The sequence below is a fragment of the Microcebus murinus genome, chromosome 11 (genome assembly GCF_040939455.1).
Source record: "Microcebus murinus isolate Inina chromosome 11, M.murinus_Inina_mat1.0, whole genome shotgun sequence".
In the NCBI taxonomy this organism is placed as follows: domain Eukaryota; kingdom Metazoa; phylum Chordata; class Mammalia; order Primates; family Cheirogaleidae; genus Microcebus; species Microcebus murinus.
This window is the reverse complement of record NC_134114.1, coordinates 58,628,399-58,645,843: the sequence shown is the minus strand read 5'-3', so window position 1 is coordinate 58,645,843 and position 17,445 is coordinate 58,628,399. Positions and strand designations below refer to the sequence as shown.

At 38.4% G+C, this 17,445-nt stretch overlaps 1 protein-coding gene across 2 annotated transcripts in view; it reads right to left on the bottom strand.

Annotated features, from left to right (window-relative positions):
* RASGRF2 (Ras protein specific guanine nucleotide releasing factor 2) overlaps positions 1–17,445 on the bottom strand; it is a 213,431-nt gene that overhangs the window by 91,583 nt on the left and 104,403 nt on the right. For both annotated transcript variants that reach the window (XM_012766816.2, XM_012766818.2), the window contains exons 13-14: positions 4,785–4,867; positions 113–361 (exon numbers count right to left, since the gene is read on the bottom strand). In XM_012766816.2, coding sequence (XP_012622270.1) covers positions 113–361; positions 4,785–4,867 — 332 coding nt within the window. The remainder of the gene's footprint in view (positions 1–112; positions 362–4,784; positions 4,868–17,445) is intronic.

Below are 17,445 nucleotides of genomic sequence, written 5' to 3'. Positions count from 1 at the left end.
CAAGCTGGTACGACCCGAGGAGCTGCTTTGCAGAGTGAGACTGCTCACCTGCATGGTGACTCAGGAACCAGGAGGACTGCACTTTAACGACAAGCAAAAATCCTGGGCCTACCTGACAGGGATGGAGGTGAAAGGCCTCTTGTATATGTCGGAAAGCTTCCCCAGCACCACAGCGGCTGTGGTGAAAATCCGATAGGTGTGCAGAAAGGTGTTGAGGAAATCGATACTAAGAAAGCGCAAGTCTGTCAGCCGCTCCAAGAGGCGCTCCACGCTGGCATACCGGATCTGGGGCACTTTGCAGGAGTTGAGTGTTTTGCTGAAGCAAATGTCAGTGTCGTCTTTATGAAGACGGGCATCAGACCTATGTGCAAAGCAGGAACACGATGACAGAACCAGGAGGAGGCTTCCTCCCCAGCCACCGAGTATTTCGGTATTTGTAAACACATGCACACACGTATAGGTTTCCCATTGCATTTGATAGAAGATGGAGAAATTTCCAGTCATCCCTCCGTATCTTTGGGGCATTGCTTCCAGAACTCCCTCCATATCAAAATCCACAGTTTGCTCAAGTTCCTGATATAGAATGCTGTAGTACTTGCATATAACCTATGCACACCCTTCCGTACACTTTAAATCATCTCTACATTGCTTAAAATAACGAATACAATGCAAATAGTTGTTATATTGCATTTTAAAATTTGTACTACTTTTCATTGTTGTATAGCTATTTGGGGTTTTTTTTTCCCCCAAAATCTGCAGTTGATTGAATCTGCAGAAGCAGAACCAGTGGAGACAGAGGGCTGACTATATATGTTGACATGACCTATAACGTACGACAAGGCAGGGTTATGAAAACATCAAGTAGGCCATTATAATTTAGGTAGGCCTGAATTAATAATGGAGAAGGTAATAATAATTCACTTCACTGTGTGGATTCCTTCTCTCTCCAGTTCAGTTATGTTTTACTAGGAAAATGAAGGCAAAGCCTTCTATTGGGGTCAGGCAGTGGGGAGGGGGAAGATTGCTTACGCTCTTAAAAAGCAGAATATCAAAAGTGTATAAAACGTAACGGGTGACACTCCCCCAACAGGGGAGGAAAGACACAGATAGCACTGCTATATCCATCGTTATTTCTTTTTCTCATTTCTAATTTTGTACATTTGTGCTTTCGCCCTTTTTTCTTCATTAAACTGACTGATACATTATATGATTAAGCATTTTACCCCCAGAACTGGGTCTTGGATTTAACAATGATACTATTTTTCTATATTTTTTAAATGTTTGTTCTTCTCTTATTTTCTTCCTATAGTTTCCTACAGTTTAGTTTCTCATTCTTTTTCTAACTTCTTGAATTGAATGTCTAATTCATTTGTTTTATTCTTGTTGGCTTACGAATGTGTTTTAAGGCTACACATTTTCTGAATACTGTTAAATCCATAAATTGTGTGTCATGCTGTGTTTTCATTATGTTTTTCAATATTCTGCAGTATTAAAAATGTTTTCATTTTCAAAAACATAACAGGTGAAATATATTCCCCTGAACAGGGCCCACCACTGCTACCCTGCAATACACCTCTTTTATCATTCTGTAAAATCTCCCATCTGGCTGCTCCTGAGCGCTCGCCCAGAGGCCATTGCGCTGGCAGCCTCTCCAAGTGCACTGCCATTGCCAGTAGCCTTCTCCTCCCCTTCGAGATCCTGCATTCCCCTTCACTGCAGCATCTCACAACAGATGATCAATGAAGCCCTGGATTTTATCATTTGATTAAAGGATATGCTACAGGGTCAGTGACTTTCAGTGAGCCAACTGCTTCCTAAGAATCAGCTGGCCTATTGTGAGTGCCCTTAATTAGCTCTTTCTGAGCTTCGAGGGATTTTAAATTATATATTTATTTTCTTTTTGGATAAAAAGGAATCAATAGCTGTCTTAGCTTGCTCTTGGAAACTTCCCAGCCCAGAGTATGCTTGGTGCAGGCAGAAGTACTTCATCTGCAGTCCTGAAAGAGCATTTTAAATGAGCTTACCCCTGCTGAGAACTACGAGTGGCTTGATAGCTTTAGTCAACATTACTGATCTCAAAATACCCAAGTGCATCTTTTGAGATCTGTGAAAGCAGTGTGGCTTTTTCTTCTACTTATTATGTGAACCTCAACCAACTTTACTTTTCTGGTTCTTAATTGTCTTTTGTAAAAAGATTGGAGAAACTTTTATAAAATCTATCTAAATGGCTGAATGAGAGAATCGCTTTTTCTCCCACCATTTTATACCCCAAATGTCTATTTTCTAAGAAAGTTGAGGTCAAATATTATTCAAAGAAAGAAAGCCTCAGCCTACACACCATTTAAAGAAATATTTTCAACTATTAAGTGTCACGATTTTGAATTTATTTTTTTATTTATTTATTTTTTTTTTGAGACAGAGTCTCGCTTTCTTGCCTAGGCTAGAGTGAGTGCCGTGGCATCAGCCTAGCTCACAGCAACCTCAAACTCCTGGGCTCAAGTGATCCTCCTGCCTCAGCCTCCCAAGTAGCTGGGACTACAGGCACGAGCCACCATGCCCGGCTGATTTTTATATTATATATATTAGTTGGCCAATTAATTTCTTTCTATTTTTATGGTAGAGACGGGGTCTCGCTCAGGCTGGTTTTGAACTCCTGACCTTGAGCAATCCGCCCGCCTCAGCCTCCCAGAGTGCTAGGATTACAGGCGTGAGCCACCGCGCCCGGCTTACGATTTTGAATTTAAATTGTACTTTTGAGTTTTGCATCTTTTTACTATAGCTATTGAAAAAACTAGGAGAAAAAGTATGTCACAGGCAGTAATAAATTAAAATAAAACTAATTATGCCACTGTCCTTCAAAATCATGATTACGTTTTCATTTTAAGTAAAGACATTAAATATATGAAATTATTTAGTTTTCCTTTGCTACACTGAACAGGTTCTTACTTTATTTCCTAAGGGAATCTCAAGAAAAATAAAATGCATTAACTAAGTCTCCTATGATAATAGCAACTGCTTTTGGTAAACACTTCAAAAGCAATCTTGAGTGATCAAACCCAAATCACTTATTATCATTGGTAAGTTTTAAAAGGAAATGAGTGCTTAAAAAGTGATGTTATTTCAGTAACAAGACACAGTTATGTCAGGATAATTTTTTTCTTTTAACTCTGAAAATGTTGGGATTTTTTTTTTTCATGTTATATAGCCAAGGAGACAGATGTACAGGGAGGCAGGAATGCAAGATTTACGGTAGAATAGGGCCGTGAGAAGGAACAGAGATTGTAAAATCATACTCTTTCCTCTGATTAAGGACAACCAGGCTCAACAAGGCTGGGAAAAATAGAAGGAATAAATATATGAAAGTTCACTCTGCCTCGGGAATACATCTAATGAGTTGTAGATATATGGGCTTTAATAGAAAATCCTTACAGCCCAAGATACAGGTTGTTCCAGCAGGAGAGCAATGCCAACTCATTTAAGTGTTGCCTCTGTGTACCCAAAGGCAGAAAAACCTTGGTCAGCATGTCAGTGGTTATGCAAGTGAGACTGCACATGGACCCTGGCAAAAGTGCCATGGGGAGGGACAGAAGATACATTCAGGTGCCAGCAATAATTGGTCAGGCACGAAACTAAAGTTTTCATTAGTATTAACTCTTAAAGTCAACAAAATGTATGTGTACTGGGTATATAGCTGCCCTAGGGTCTGGGGGATTATAATTTGGCTATACTGTCTGACTTACACATTCTAATTCCAAAGCAGTTGGACGTTCATGGCTGTCTAACCTCCAAGAAAGTACTTTTAAACAGAATGAAAATCATATATATCATTTTCTGAAATATTAAAGTAAGAATCCTATAGTAGAAAATTAATAAGAAAACTCTAGTTCAATGATGGGAATTCAAAAATTGTCATAATTCTCACTTTTTGACTTAATATTCTATATTTATTCTTAATCTTAGCATCATATTTTCTTTTTACCAAATCTGGTTTTAAAAATTATGCTAAATAGAAAACCTAGAAAATTGAATGTAAAGGAATCTTTGCCCTAGAATTTAAAAAGATCCTACACAAAATATTTTAAAATTTGACTAGTAATATAAAATATCATTCTTTTATAGTTTATGTTTTTCTGTAGCAATGATGGCACTAGTATTATGTACTTTGCCTTCACCTGACACAATAATTGAAAAAGTTTTAAAACTTGTTCCACTGAGATGATGCTAACTGTAGTTAATATCTATTAGAATGGGAAAGTCATCCTTCTGAAGTTAATGTTATTTATTGCCTCAGCATAAATAGTTCGGACTTCAAAACTGCCACATAAAAAGGCATGGAAGACAAACATTTCTTAGTCTTGAGTAACTTTTTTTTTAAAGATAGAACTGCTTTTAAAAATATTTTTTACTCTGGGAAAAGGCCAGATGAGTCTGCTATATCTTGATCCACCCTCTCTCTGACCTTGACATCTGACTGTCACTATTTTAATTTTTTATATTGAACTTGAACATCTTGATGGGATTTTGTCCTGAGTGAAGGCATATGTGACAGTACGGGATTTTTCTACACTAAGACTCAATAAAGTAAACTGTGAATCTGAAAAACCATTATGATAGTCTTATTATTATATTTATGATGGCATAACATGAATTACTGCCTTACTGTCAAGAAACATATTCTCAATAAGAAGCAGAATCCTATTAAAGCAACATTTTATTCCAAGATTGTATATCCTCTGCCAATTTGTGCTTGATTAAAATGTAAAGGAAAGGATTATTGCACTTACTTAATCATATGTGGCACAGTAACTTTGGAATTCTCTTCAAACACTATAGTCATTAAACCATTACATCGTATATTGTCCACACACTGTGAAATTAAAAAACAGGCAATTACAACCCACATGAAAACCTAGGCAGATTGTTCATTCCCAGAATTATTTATAGCCAAAAAGAATTTCATTTCTCACACACTCACAGCAGCAGGTAAATACTACACATTGAAGAACAGATTCAATACCTGGATACCAAAACTGTGCACCAACCAAATGCCTGACAAATACCCGAAGATAGACACAACCCCTATATTCTCCTGGAATATGTTTCTCAAGAATTCTGATCACGATGTCACTTCATCACAATTCTCTGGCAGTTCCAACACTACTTGAGAGGTTTAGGCCGTCTAACCACGATTGCCCCTGCTATATTCATTTTCTGAAACCAGAGGGTGGTATGGAGTAGTTAGATTAGAAACAGTGGCTTCCTTGGACCGAATTTGTCTTCTGTCTCACTAGAAAGCACTGTGGCTGCTTCTCAGGTGTTTTCTGCCAATAAATTCCCACATTATACTGGTATCTATAACAGTTTTCATTGATACCATGTTGGTTTGCTGAGGGAGTGGTGTGTAATTTCTCCAGATTCTGGCACACTTAAAGCCCTGTATCATCTTTGGCTCTTTTCTAAGAGGAGAACTCAGAAAATTCTGCTAATTTTCTCTGCCTCCATGTTTTAATCTATGCCTTATCAATTTGAAATTTTCCTCTGCAACTACTTTGGGTTAGAGAAGAATTTATTTTGAATTATACATATTCCCTTAGAACAAAATAGCAAAATTTTAAAAAATAAAACAATTTTTTAAAACAAAAAATTGCTTCTGGTCACAAGGATACTAAATAGTGTTTTGTGACCGCAATTGAATGGTTCAGAGAAGCTGATTGCAATGTGACCTCACACAGATCCTGAACTCAGGATCCACCTTAAATTTGAAGTTCTAATAAAAGAATAAATATGTATATAAGAAACTTTACATCATTGGAATCCTGACTATTCAGTCTTCTGTAGTTAATATCTATCAGAATAGCCATTTTCATACCTGTTTTTCCCTAAAATGTTGTTATCCTCACATCTTATGCCATTATTTCAACTACCAAGTATAAAAGATACTTATAGGGAGAAAGTGGATTATTTTAAAGTTCCCCTTCAACATATTTCCTTAAACTATAGCATCTGGAAATAATTTGGAGTTACGGTTTTTATACAAATAATTACGGCTATCTAACTATAAATTTGGTTAGATGCACTTATCTGTGAATTTATATTCCATCCTGTTCACACAACGTAGAGTACAAAAACACATATAATAAGACAAAAGTCAAAATAAGTAAGAAAATCAGAGAGGATTTAGATAAAGATTGGAAAACAGTATGATAAAGCTTTAAGTGGGTCTCGAAATTAGCCAGGCTATGGAGCAGCTGACTCAAAGAGGGGCATGGTTAGTTACAAAATTCAGTTTAGTAGAAATTCAATTAATCCTAGTCTGAGACCAGAGAGAAAGATTATCTCATGGGTTCTCATAAAAGAAAAATATTGAATAATGTAGCGAACAATGTCCTCAACAACATCTTTAAAGTACCTACAAGTTTTACCAAACTGTTTTGTATAAACTCCCTCAATATTGGTTGAAAGTACAATTCCAAACAACCCACCCAGTAGTGGCCCCCTGAGAATGTGATCTGGAGGTCCAGCCTCGCCCTGCTGGTCTGGCTCCCAGCACGAGTTTCCCACTCGCCAGACAAGGCAAGAGAAGCAGATAAATGCTGCTTCTCTCATCCTACTTCGTATAAGTGTCGAGCTGCAGGAAGTTGGAAATGGTGTTCTCCCCCAAATCCTGAAACCGCAGTACCCTGTGTGCCCTGTTATGTAGTCAGTGTTTGCACCAGAGAGTCAAGCTGCCAGCAGGCAGGGTACCCTGTTGGGCCTGAAGCAAAGCTACACCACCTCCACGGGAGAGCTCTCAGTCAGGGCCAGATGAAAATATGTATCAAGGGCCCCATTTCAAAGTGGGAGCACAAGGAAGAAAGAAGAGACAGGGCTGGCTGGTACTTGGGTCTCTAATGCAGAAGAAAGTGACAGAGGGGATTGAAGAAGTCAGTTGAAGTCAGGAGGGAGTCAGAAGGGAGTCTTGAGTTTGGATTTTATCCTACAGGCAGATGGGAAGCTACTGAGGGTTTCTAAGCAGTTCATTTATGTTGAGAAGATCTAAACTGGCCTTACAGTGCTATTCACTGGAAAAGAGGGAGGAGTAAATGGAGACCCAAGGGATCAGCAGCAGTGGTCCCCAAACTTTTTGACACCAGGGACAGATTTCGTGGAAGACAGTTTTTCCACGAACGGGGGTTGGGGGGACCTGGCCACCTTGGCTCCACCTCAGACCCTTAGGCAGGGGGCCTCAAACTTTTTAAACTGGGGGCCAGTTCACTGTCCCTCAGACAGTTGGAGGGCTGGACTATAGTTTAAAGAAAACTATGAACAAATTCCTGTGCACACTGCATATATCTTATTTTGAAGTAAAAAAAAAAAAACAGGCAAAAACACCTGCATGTGGCTGGTGGGCTGTAGTTTGAGGACGCCTGCTAGGTGTTGAATTCTCATGGGAAGCCGGCAACCTGGATTCCGCGCATGCACTGTTCCCAGCGAGGTTCGTGCTCCTATGAGAGTCAGATGCCTCCTCTAATCTGACCTGCACCCATCCGCGGCCCGGGACTTGGGGATCACAGATCAGCAGAACAATATTCTGAGTCAATAAATGAAATGATTCATAGCTCCCCTGATGCAGACTGTGGGAATGAAGAGGAAAGGGTGTGGATATCTATTTTGAAGGAAGAAATGATAAAAATGGATGAGTTACTGATCAAAACCAAGAGAAAAAAAAAAAGGTAAAAATAAAAGATGCCATTGCTACAAAGCAATTTTTAAATTTTCTGATGCAGATATGTTTAAAATTAATAAAGGATGGCCAGATGTCTTTTGCATGACCATGAGTCTAACGCAAATAAGTCTTCTGAATTCTCAAGAGCATCAAGAAGATGCATTGGTTGTATGGCACTGGGCATTTTCCTCAATGGTTGTCTTACAACTGCGCTGATTAAGTACTTACCACATGAAGACACTGGGCTGAGTGCTGGGGGGGGGTGAGGGTAGGAAGCAGGGCAAGGACATGTGGAGGGGTTTCGAAGATGAATAAGGCAAGTTCACTTTCCTAATCCCAGAGGGAAAATGGATCAACCTTATTCCTGTTCTTGCCATACTATGTGGTGGGCAGGGGTGGGGTGATTAAGGGCTGTATGGGGGGGGGAGGGAGGCACACAAGGGGAGAGAATAGTGAGGGTATGTGATCCTTCACCCCAGTGGCCTTTCAGTCATTCCTTAGGCTTCTTTTCACTCTCAATGTTTCTGAAGCACAATGAGGAATCCACTTGGGTAAACAACATAGGAAGTGGGAGGGGACAGATGGTGTCTGGTGAGACCTGTGTATAATGAACACTGTTCCTTCAATTTCCTTTAATATTCTAAGCAAACGGCTTCGTTATACAGAAAACAGTCTTAGGATGACTGTACAGTCAAGAACAGAGGTGAGGTAATGACCTGGTGAGACCACCTACACTCAGCCCAGAGCTCCCACACAGCTCCAAAGAGACAACCACTCTACTCTGTTCAAGTGGAGCCCAGACAAGGTGGGGTGGGTATTGGAAGTGGCTACAGACACAGACCTGAGTCATAGATGCCTCATCCTGGACAGGAGGTGGGAGAGCAGAGATTTAACTCCTGTTTCTGAGGGATACTTAGTCCAAACCCCTGAGGAATACAGGAATTAGGTTGGTACTAAGTCTGGAAACCCAGCAAATGCACCATTGTAGATGAGTTCAAGGAGCATTTCACACCATGTGTGCCAACAGTCAGAGAAGGTAAATAAAGGCAGAGCTGTCCTGTCAAAGCAATGCGATACCCACAATCAGGGCATCTTAGGATGCAATTTGCTGTGGACTGACTTGGCTCATTCCCCTTCCCTTGGAGACTGGAAGGAAAGAAATTTTTGCTTTTTAAAGAGGGAATCAAAAGGAAGGTGGTCTCAAGACCAGTCTACCCAGTTCACTTGCCCGGAGCACTCTGTAGGGTAGGAAGTGGTGCCAGGGAGACAATCAGCTTTCATAGTCCCCAACAGGAGCCATGCTGTGCCAAGGACTCGGAGATGAGCCCTCTCCACATAGCCAAAATAGAGCTTTTTCTCCTGGCCCCCCCATAAGAAACAAGTGCTTTCCCCTCTGCCATCCCTCATCTACTGTGCCAATCCAAGGTATAGTGACCCAGGACCTGAGAAGGCTTTGCAGAGAAACAGAAGAGACACACTGAGATATTTTTGATTGGGTACAGTGTTACATATAAACAGCATAGGCAGAATTCTGCAGGAAATTTGAAAGAGAAAATAGAAAATAAATCTGTTTTTTCCCTGATATGAATACACATTAGAGTACTTCTTTGGCAAAAATAATATTTAATTTTTAAAAACACATGTAATTATATAAAAAGAATTGGAATGAGAAAATAACATGCCAAAAAAATAACTATCACAAAAAAGATTTTTAAATGAAGGATTAATAATTTTAATACTATTAAGCAATTTATTTTTTAACAACTTTGGTACCAGCATGGACTATAGTCGATAGCCACAGATGAACGCGCACAGCGACTTTAGCCGACAGCCGTGATATGACTTTTCTAATTTTTCATTTATCAAAATAAAATTGTGAACATTTAAAAATAACAGTAATGAGAACATATATGTATATGTTACCTATTCTGATTTACATTACAAGTAAAGCTGCCTGTAAAGCGAAACAAGCTTTCAGTGCTTTCAAGCTTTCCTCATCACACAAGAGCAAAACGGATTCGTCGTCAATGCACAGCACACACTACCGTGCGGACAGTGGGTGCCGGCTACGGGCAAGGTTTCACGGCCGGTGAGTGCCATCCCGAAGTGGTTAAATAAATCACTATTCATCTAACAAATAGAAGGCCAAAGGTCTTCAAGTTTTTCCTCACCTCTCTCCTTTCATGAATATAGGGATTCATAATTTGGAATTCAAGAGCTATAGGCAGAAAGAGGGTAAATATAGGCTTTTATTTTTTGACTTTAGTGTTTTTATTTTTTATTATGAAATACTTCAAATATACAGAAAAGAATGAGCCATCCATATACCAGCTACCTAGACCTAATATTAATGCTCTGCCATATTTGCTATAGATCATCCTTTTTCTTTTAAGGATAAAAAGCACTGCACACATGGATAAAGCCCACTCTTTTTCCATTGCAGTAGGCTCCTTCCACCCTGGAGTAACCACTGTCCTGATGCAATGAGTATCCACTTGTCCTTCCTTCATTCCTTTTTTCTTATTTTACTATATTTGTATGTATCTGCCCATTGTAATATATTAATTCAACATTATTTGCATTTTTAAAATTTACACAGATGTTTGTAATTTTCTCACCCCATGTTGCTTTTAAGATTTGTTCATGTCTATATGTAATGTTCATTCATTCATTTTAACTGGTATCTATCCTAAGATATAAACATACATAATACACTTTATCTAGGCAATCTCTTCTATATGTGCATTTAAGAGGTCTTCATTTTTCTGCTATTACAAAGATACAGTGACTGTTCTTACATATTTCTCCTTGTAGAAAAGTTTTTACTGTTCTATCTTTTAAATTTTCATAGGTAATCTTTCTACCTTTTTAGACTTTTCTTTTTGTGTTTTATCTTCCACAGTTTCACCTCAATGTGCCTAGATGAGGTTTTTATTGAGTAGATTCCCCTTAGAATTCAGTATGCTTCTTCAGTATGAGCACTCGTGTCTTTCAGCCATTTTGAAAATTTCTACTCATTTTCTCTTTGAAGGTTGCATCTTTTCTATTCTCTCAAATTTCCCCCCCTCCACCCCTGGAATTTACATTCAATGTATGTTGGACCTTCTAACTCTATTTTCTATGTCTGAATCTGTTTTTCATATTTGCCATCTCTTTATCAGTCTTTGCTGTATCCTAGGTAATTTCCTCATAGATATATTATCTGGTTCTTAATCTTCTCATCAGCTGTGGTTGATCCACTGTCTTTAATGAATTTCCAATGAATTTGTAATTTTGATGTCTATAGTTTCCTGCTTTAGATTTTCTATTTGGTTCTTTGACATCAGCCTGTTCCTTTTTACATAGTAATCTATTCCTGCCTTCTGATTTCCTTCCTTCCTTCCTTCCTTCCTTCCTTCCTTCCTTCCTTCCTTCCTTCCTTCCTTCCTTCCTTCCTTCCCTCCCTCCTTCCCTCCTTCCTTCCTTTCACAGTTTTGTTATATTTTAAACATTCTTATTTTACATCTTTTCCAAGTTATCACCTTATTATCTAAAGTTCTTGCAGTGCTAATTCTACAGTTCCGTCTGCTGAGTCTTGTTCATGATAGGTAATTTACTCATAAAATAGGTAATTTACTCATAAAATTTGTAACTTTTTATTTGAGCACATGTCATGAGCCCTGGATTGTAGAAATGTTGCTAATGTTCCTCACTTTGTGTTTGCATCTACAAGCATGTTTGGGATTTCAACAATTAAAAGTTACTTTTCTAATAATTTCTCAGCTTGGAATTTTCACACTATGTGGATATTATAAATCTGAATTTCAAATCTGTAGACCAGAGACACACTCATTTTTTCAAAAGGAGATTTTTAAAAATTCAGAACCCAAGACAAAGGAAAATTTCCTTATTTCTTTCCTTGGGGTAATAGCTAGGGTTTCTTAAGTTCTTATTTCACAGAGGGAACAACCTTCCAGTGTTCAGGCTTTAAATAGGGATCTCAATTACTTTAATGGGCCCAAGGCTACCTCTCCCCTCCTTAATATGTTAATACTCCTAGGACTTGGGACCAACACATAATCTAAAATCATTCCCAAGTCTGTAGGTCTTCAGCTTACAAGCTTTCTGCTCTGGCTTTAAGTTCTCTTGTTGTTTCTGGCAACTAGAGATTTCCCTTTCCATCTTTAAATATCACCTATGTATTAATTTTTGTTTTTGCTGGTTCTTCTTGTTAAAAATTTCTGGTTTTGTAGCTAGAGGGGACCTAAGTCATCTCAGTCCTACACATTGCCAGAATTGGAACTTAGGATAAATGTTTTACATCCAAAAGAAGAGATTTATGAGACCATTTTAGCACATCTCATTATCCAGTGTCAAGTCTCAATCATAAATCTTTATGATTCACTGTGTGGAGTATTAAAATTATTAGAAAGAAAAAGAAATTTTGGCTGGGCGTGGTGGCTCACGGCTGTAATCCTAGTACTCTGGAAGGCTGAGGTGGGAGGATCGCTCAAGGTCAGGAGTTTAAAACTAGCCTGAGCAAGAGTGAGACCCCTGTCTCTACTAAAAATAGAAAGAAATTGGCTAGACAACTAATATACATAGAAAAAATTAGCCGGGCATGGTGGCGCATGCCTGTAGTGCCAGCTACTCAGGAGGCTGAGGCAGAAGGATCACTTGAATTTAGGAGTTTGAGGTTGCTGTAAGCTAGACTGATGCCACGGTACTCTAGCCCAGGCAACAGTGAGATTGTCTCAAAAAAAAAAAAAAAAAGAAAGAAAAAGAAATTTATACTTACACTGAAGTCTCAGGAGAATAAAAATATAATGCAATCTGAACCATAGCTCAAAAGACCATATAATGAAAAGTTGTATTTTATAGCTATACAAAAAGGTCTCGGATAACTGGTACACGATCTTTAATCCATCCATAGGATTGATGGAGAGATAGATTGATTGATATTATGATACAGTTATGTTAGAGGAGTGGTTTTCAAAATGCGCTCTTCATCCCCAGCCAGGCTTCAGGGACAACTTGGGTGTGAATAAGCAGGAGGACTCCTGGGGACTCTGGGTCCACCAACTCCATTTCAATTAGGAATTCTGCTTTTATCTCACTTCCCTCTGGGCCCTTGAGTAATGCTGCACTGATGAAAGAGTTCTGTGTACATCATATAGACACACTCGCATATACAAATTGCGTATGAATATACTTATAGCAGAAGGTGTGGTATATATTTATGATTATATAAGCATACACCTTGGTTGTTGAGATGGAGTCATGGAGCCCTGGAGAAATGAATAGAGTTCACTCAGTTACAAAGAAATATATTAAAATAAGCAGGGTGTCAGGTATCTTTACATCATATTCAATTTATGTAAATTACAGCAAACTTTGAAATTAATAGGATAATAATGAAAGCAGATTCCTAGATGACAGGTAGTCTAATTTAGCTTATAATGACTGGGGTGGGGTCTGGGAATGTGTATGTTCACAGAAGCTCCAGGTGATTTTGATGTAGCTGGTCCCCGGACAGTATTGAGAATGACTTCTCCAGCATGGGTTTTCAAAGGTCTTGCTTAAGGCAGTACTTGTTCGTAGGTCAGTGGTCTACTGTGTCACCATATATTTTTTTTTACCTTCTCAATACTTCTAAGTAGTGGGAAGTAGGAGTGGGAAGAAAGGTTAGATTTAATTTTTCTTTTAATTCACCTTTTTATGTTAGAGTAGAAAATTCCCTATTGATTCTAGAGAAGCTATTCTTAGTACATTTTAACATGTCCAGTATGCAGCAAATCTGTCTGCATAGGTCTGTGTTTGGCACATCTGTCCAAACCAAAGGTTCAGAGGTGAATTTTAATTCTACATGTTAGTTAATACCCATAATTATAGTGAATCTGCTTAATAAACCATTATGTAGGACAATAAGACATGCACAAATGAATGCACTTTATTGAAATGAATGGTCAAATCTTCAGCCTCAAATCTTTCCCTATAAATAGATGAAAAAGGAGAAGAATTATTGGTCGAGACCATTAGCCACTTGCACATTTTGTTGGAGGCGCCAACAGTTAATTATGGCCTTACTGGTGTAACTAAAAGTGTGATTAATCATTCAAGCAATCGTTCTTTTTTAAAAAATTACGGCTTCAGAGAGAAAGACCTGGCAAAGTTAAAAGTCTTAAATTTTCTACAGAGTTCCTATGTAAAACTGGGATTGTATCAATGCTCAGGAATCACTTTATTATTTTAAATAAGAGTCATGTGTGATTAGTGTAACACAGTATAGTAGCTTAGGAAGGTGCTTTCAAACTAAGCCACAAAAAAATTAAGATTTAGAAAAACAGTGACAGAAATTAAAAAGACAAAATAGTGGAGGACATATTCATAATTTAAATTGAAATAAAATGTCCTTTTCTCTAGCCTATAAGTATAGATCCAATGAATTAATGTTCATCTGATATAAAGAGACAAGAAATAGAAATAGTGGAAAATGTTAATTTCATTGATAATTACAGAAATATAAATTAAAACCACTAGAAGGCAAAACCACTTTTCCATTAAATAGGAAAATGTGATAAGTGTGACAAATCTCAACATCGGCAAGACTTAGAAGAAAGGTACGTAGATACCTTGTTGATGATGTAGTGAAATGTTGAGTTATGTATTTCTTGAAGGAATTGTAGCAGTCTGTCAAACAAGGAATTATGAAGTCAGAAAAGCAATCAGGCCCTCTGTACCTGCCTTATACTTTTTGGGGAATATATACCAACAAGGGACCTTAAAAGGGGGGAAAAACTGCACAAAGATGTTTAGCACCACATGATATATTAATCCTGAAACTCAAAAACAGCCCACATACTCAGTGCTCAATTATTCAGAAAAGCTATGAAAGTCATAAATTAATGTGGTAGAAAATATGTATATTATATATATACAGCTTCTAATAACTATATATAGTTATTAGAAGGAATCAATATGAAAAGCTTGTAAGAATACAGAAAGAAGTAAATGAGCTAAAAAGCAAAAATTATATATATATACACACACACACTGAGAGACAAACTGTAAAATCATTTCTGTATGGCAGGATTGCAGAAACTTTAGAGATAGAAAGAGTTCATTCTTCAGAACAGAGATTTCTTAATTGTGCAAAACTGATCTATGGAGCTTGTTAAATCTAGGAGGTTTAGAGTGGCCTCTGGAATGTGGGTTCTGGAATCTGCATTTTAAAAAAATTCTCATGTAATTCTCAGGTTATCTGTTGAAATACTCAAACATTTTAGTATGTTGGATGTTGGGAATATTTCTTGCCCAATTTTGTGTCCATAACCTATATACAATAAAATATTAAATACATTTTCAAGCATTCAGTAAACTCATCTTATTAATAATGAATACATCCAGAGATATACTTGAGAGACTGATCAATTCCATGAATGTATATGTAATTTCTTCCATAAAATGAAAATGCTTTAAGTAGAGAATGAAGGCAGTTGCGATGTAGGCTTCTGGGCAGCAGGCTAGGCTCAGTCAAGAGCAGAGCATGCTATCCCTCCCACCCACCATTCACACCCAGAATGCTCACTACCCAACTCAGCCCTTGGCAGCCCCTGACATGTGACCACTCCTTCCCCTTGATGCTTTTCTTCTCTTGACTTCTAAGAAGCCATCTTGGCTGTCCTCCTACTGCACTGGTGGTTCCTTTTGGTCCTCTTCCGTATTCTCCCTGACACCTCTCTCCATCCACACATCACTGTCTTCTCCTTTCTATCTACATTTACTCCCTTGGGGATCCCAACAGTCGCTCAGCCTTAAATACTGCCCAAAAAATGTAGTGTCTTCCACCCAGACCTCTCCCTAAACTCCGGACTTCTACATCCCACTGCCTATTTGACAATTCCACTCTAAAGTCTAACAGAATTCCCAGACTCAACATATCCAAAAGTAAACTTCTGATTTTTGAAACCCAGATCTCTTTCCCCAGCAGACTCCTCCTTCTCAGTTAATAACAACTCCATTCTGCCAGTTGCTCAGGCCAAAAACTCTGCCATCATCCTTGACTCTTCTTTTTCTCTCGCATCCCAGATCTAATCCATAACAAAACCCTGCAGGCTCTACCTTCAAAATGAATCCAGACTCAGAACCCTTATCTCTAACTCCACTCCTGCTGTGCCAGTCAGAGCTTTAACATCTGTCTCCTGGGTTACTGCAACAGCTGTTCACTCACCTCCCTGCATCCACTCTTGCCCTCTGCCCTCAGTCTATCGCCACCATAGCAGCTAAAGGGATCCTTTTCAAACCTAAGTCAGAAGGCGGCATTCCTTTGCGTAAATCCTTCAATAACTTTCATCTGACTCAGAGTACAAGCCAAAACCCTTTCATTAGCTTAGAAAGGTATCGCTGATCTGGCCCCTTTTACCTCTTTGCCTTCCTCTTTTTCTATTCTCTCCCTTCCATACTCCACTCCTACACTGGCTTTCATGGTATTCCTTGAAATATGTGACATCCTCTTCTTTGCCATCGCTCTTCCTTCTGCAGAAGGAAGCAAAAGTCTTTTGACTTTTGACTTTTCCTCCATCACAGATCCACATGGTATCTCCATCACCAACTACAGGCTTTGTTTGAATGTCTCCTTCAAAGTGAGGTCACCACCGTTTCAAAACTCTACCAACTCATGTCTACCTCCAGTAGCCCACTCCTTCTTACCCTGCTTATCACCTCCTACCATAAAACAGTATGTACTTATTTATTACCTTTATTGTTTATTTTTGGTCTTCCCCACACTAGGACATAAGCTATAAAAGGTCAAGGAATCTTTCATTGCTGTAGTCTCTTTTGTTCATGATATGCCCTAAATCCCTAGAATAGTACCTGGCATAGCTATCACTGCATAAATATATTTGTTCATTATTATTATTATTTTATTTCAGAATATTATGAGGGTACAAATGCCTTTCCCCTCTACAATGCTCACCGTGCCCATTAGTTGTGAGTTTACACCCCCTAAATATATTTGTTGAATGAATGAAACCACAAGTGTCAAAGCCACACAATGTTAAGGTTCTATTATTGAATATAGTAATTTCATGTGATATCATCATCACTCAAAAAGAAATAAACTTCTGTTAGTTTCCTTCACCTACAGATATAATCTAGTGCAATTTTTTGCTAAGCCACATATTAGGCATAGCAGCTTGGGGAAATAAGGAGAAAATTGAATACTTCCGCCTCAAGGTGTAGTCTAAGCTGAGAAAGACTCACTTGGATGTTTGTGGCAGGCAAAGCGCTGGGTACCTTTCTTTAAAAGACCAGGCACAGAATGATTCACACACTCCAAGTCTTTCTCTCTTAACAATGCCTTAGCAGGTACCCTAAGGAAGGTCTCTTAAACTTTTATCAACTCTGTATCTTAGGAGCCCCAGTTATATCATAAGGTAGAAGGTAGAGCAGCTGGAAAAACACCTTTGTCTACTCCTATTCCCCTTTCTTCCTACTTATCTTGGCTCACAATGCTTATAAAATTGTCTTGCATTAAGTCTACTTCCTTTCCCTCCCTACAAGCCAGCTTGTCTTCTTGAAAGCAGGAACCATTGCTGTATCCCTGGTACCTGCACGCTATCTGGCAGCATATGGTGATTCCTCAATAAATGTTCGTAGAATCAGTGAATGATCCAGAGTTTTGTTAGATTAAGAGGTGCATTACAAATAGAAACTTACTGCAGTATTAATTGATATAGCACAGAGCTAATGAAAGTATT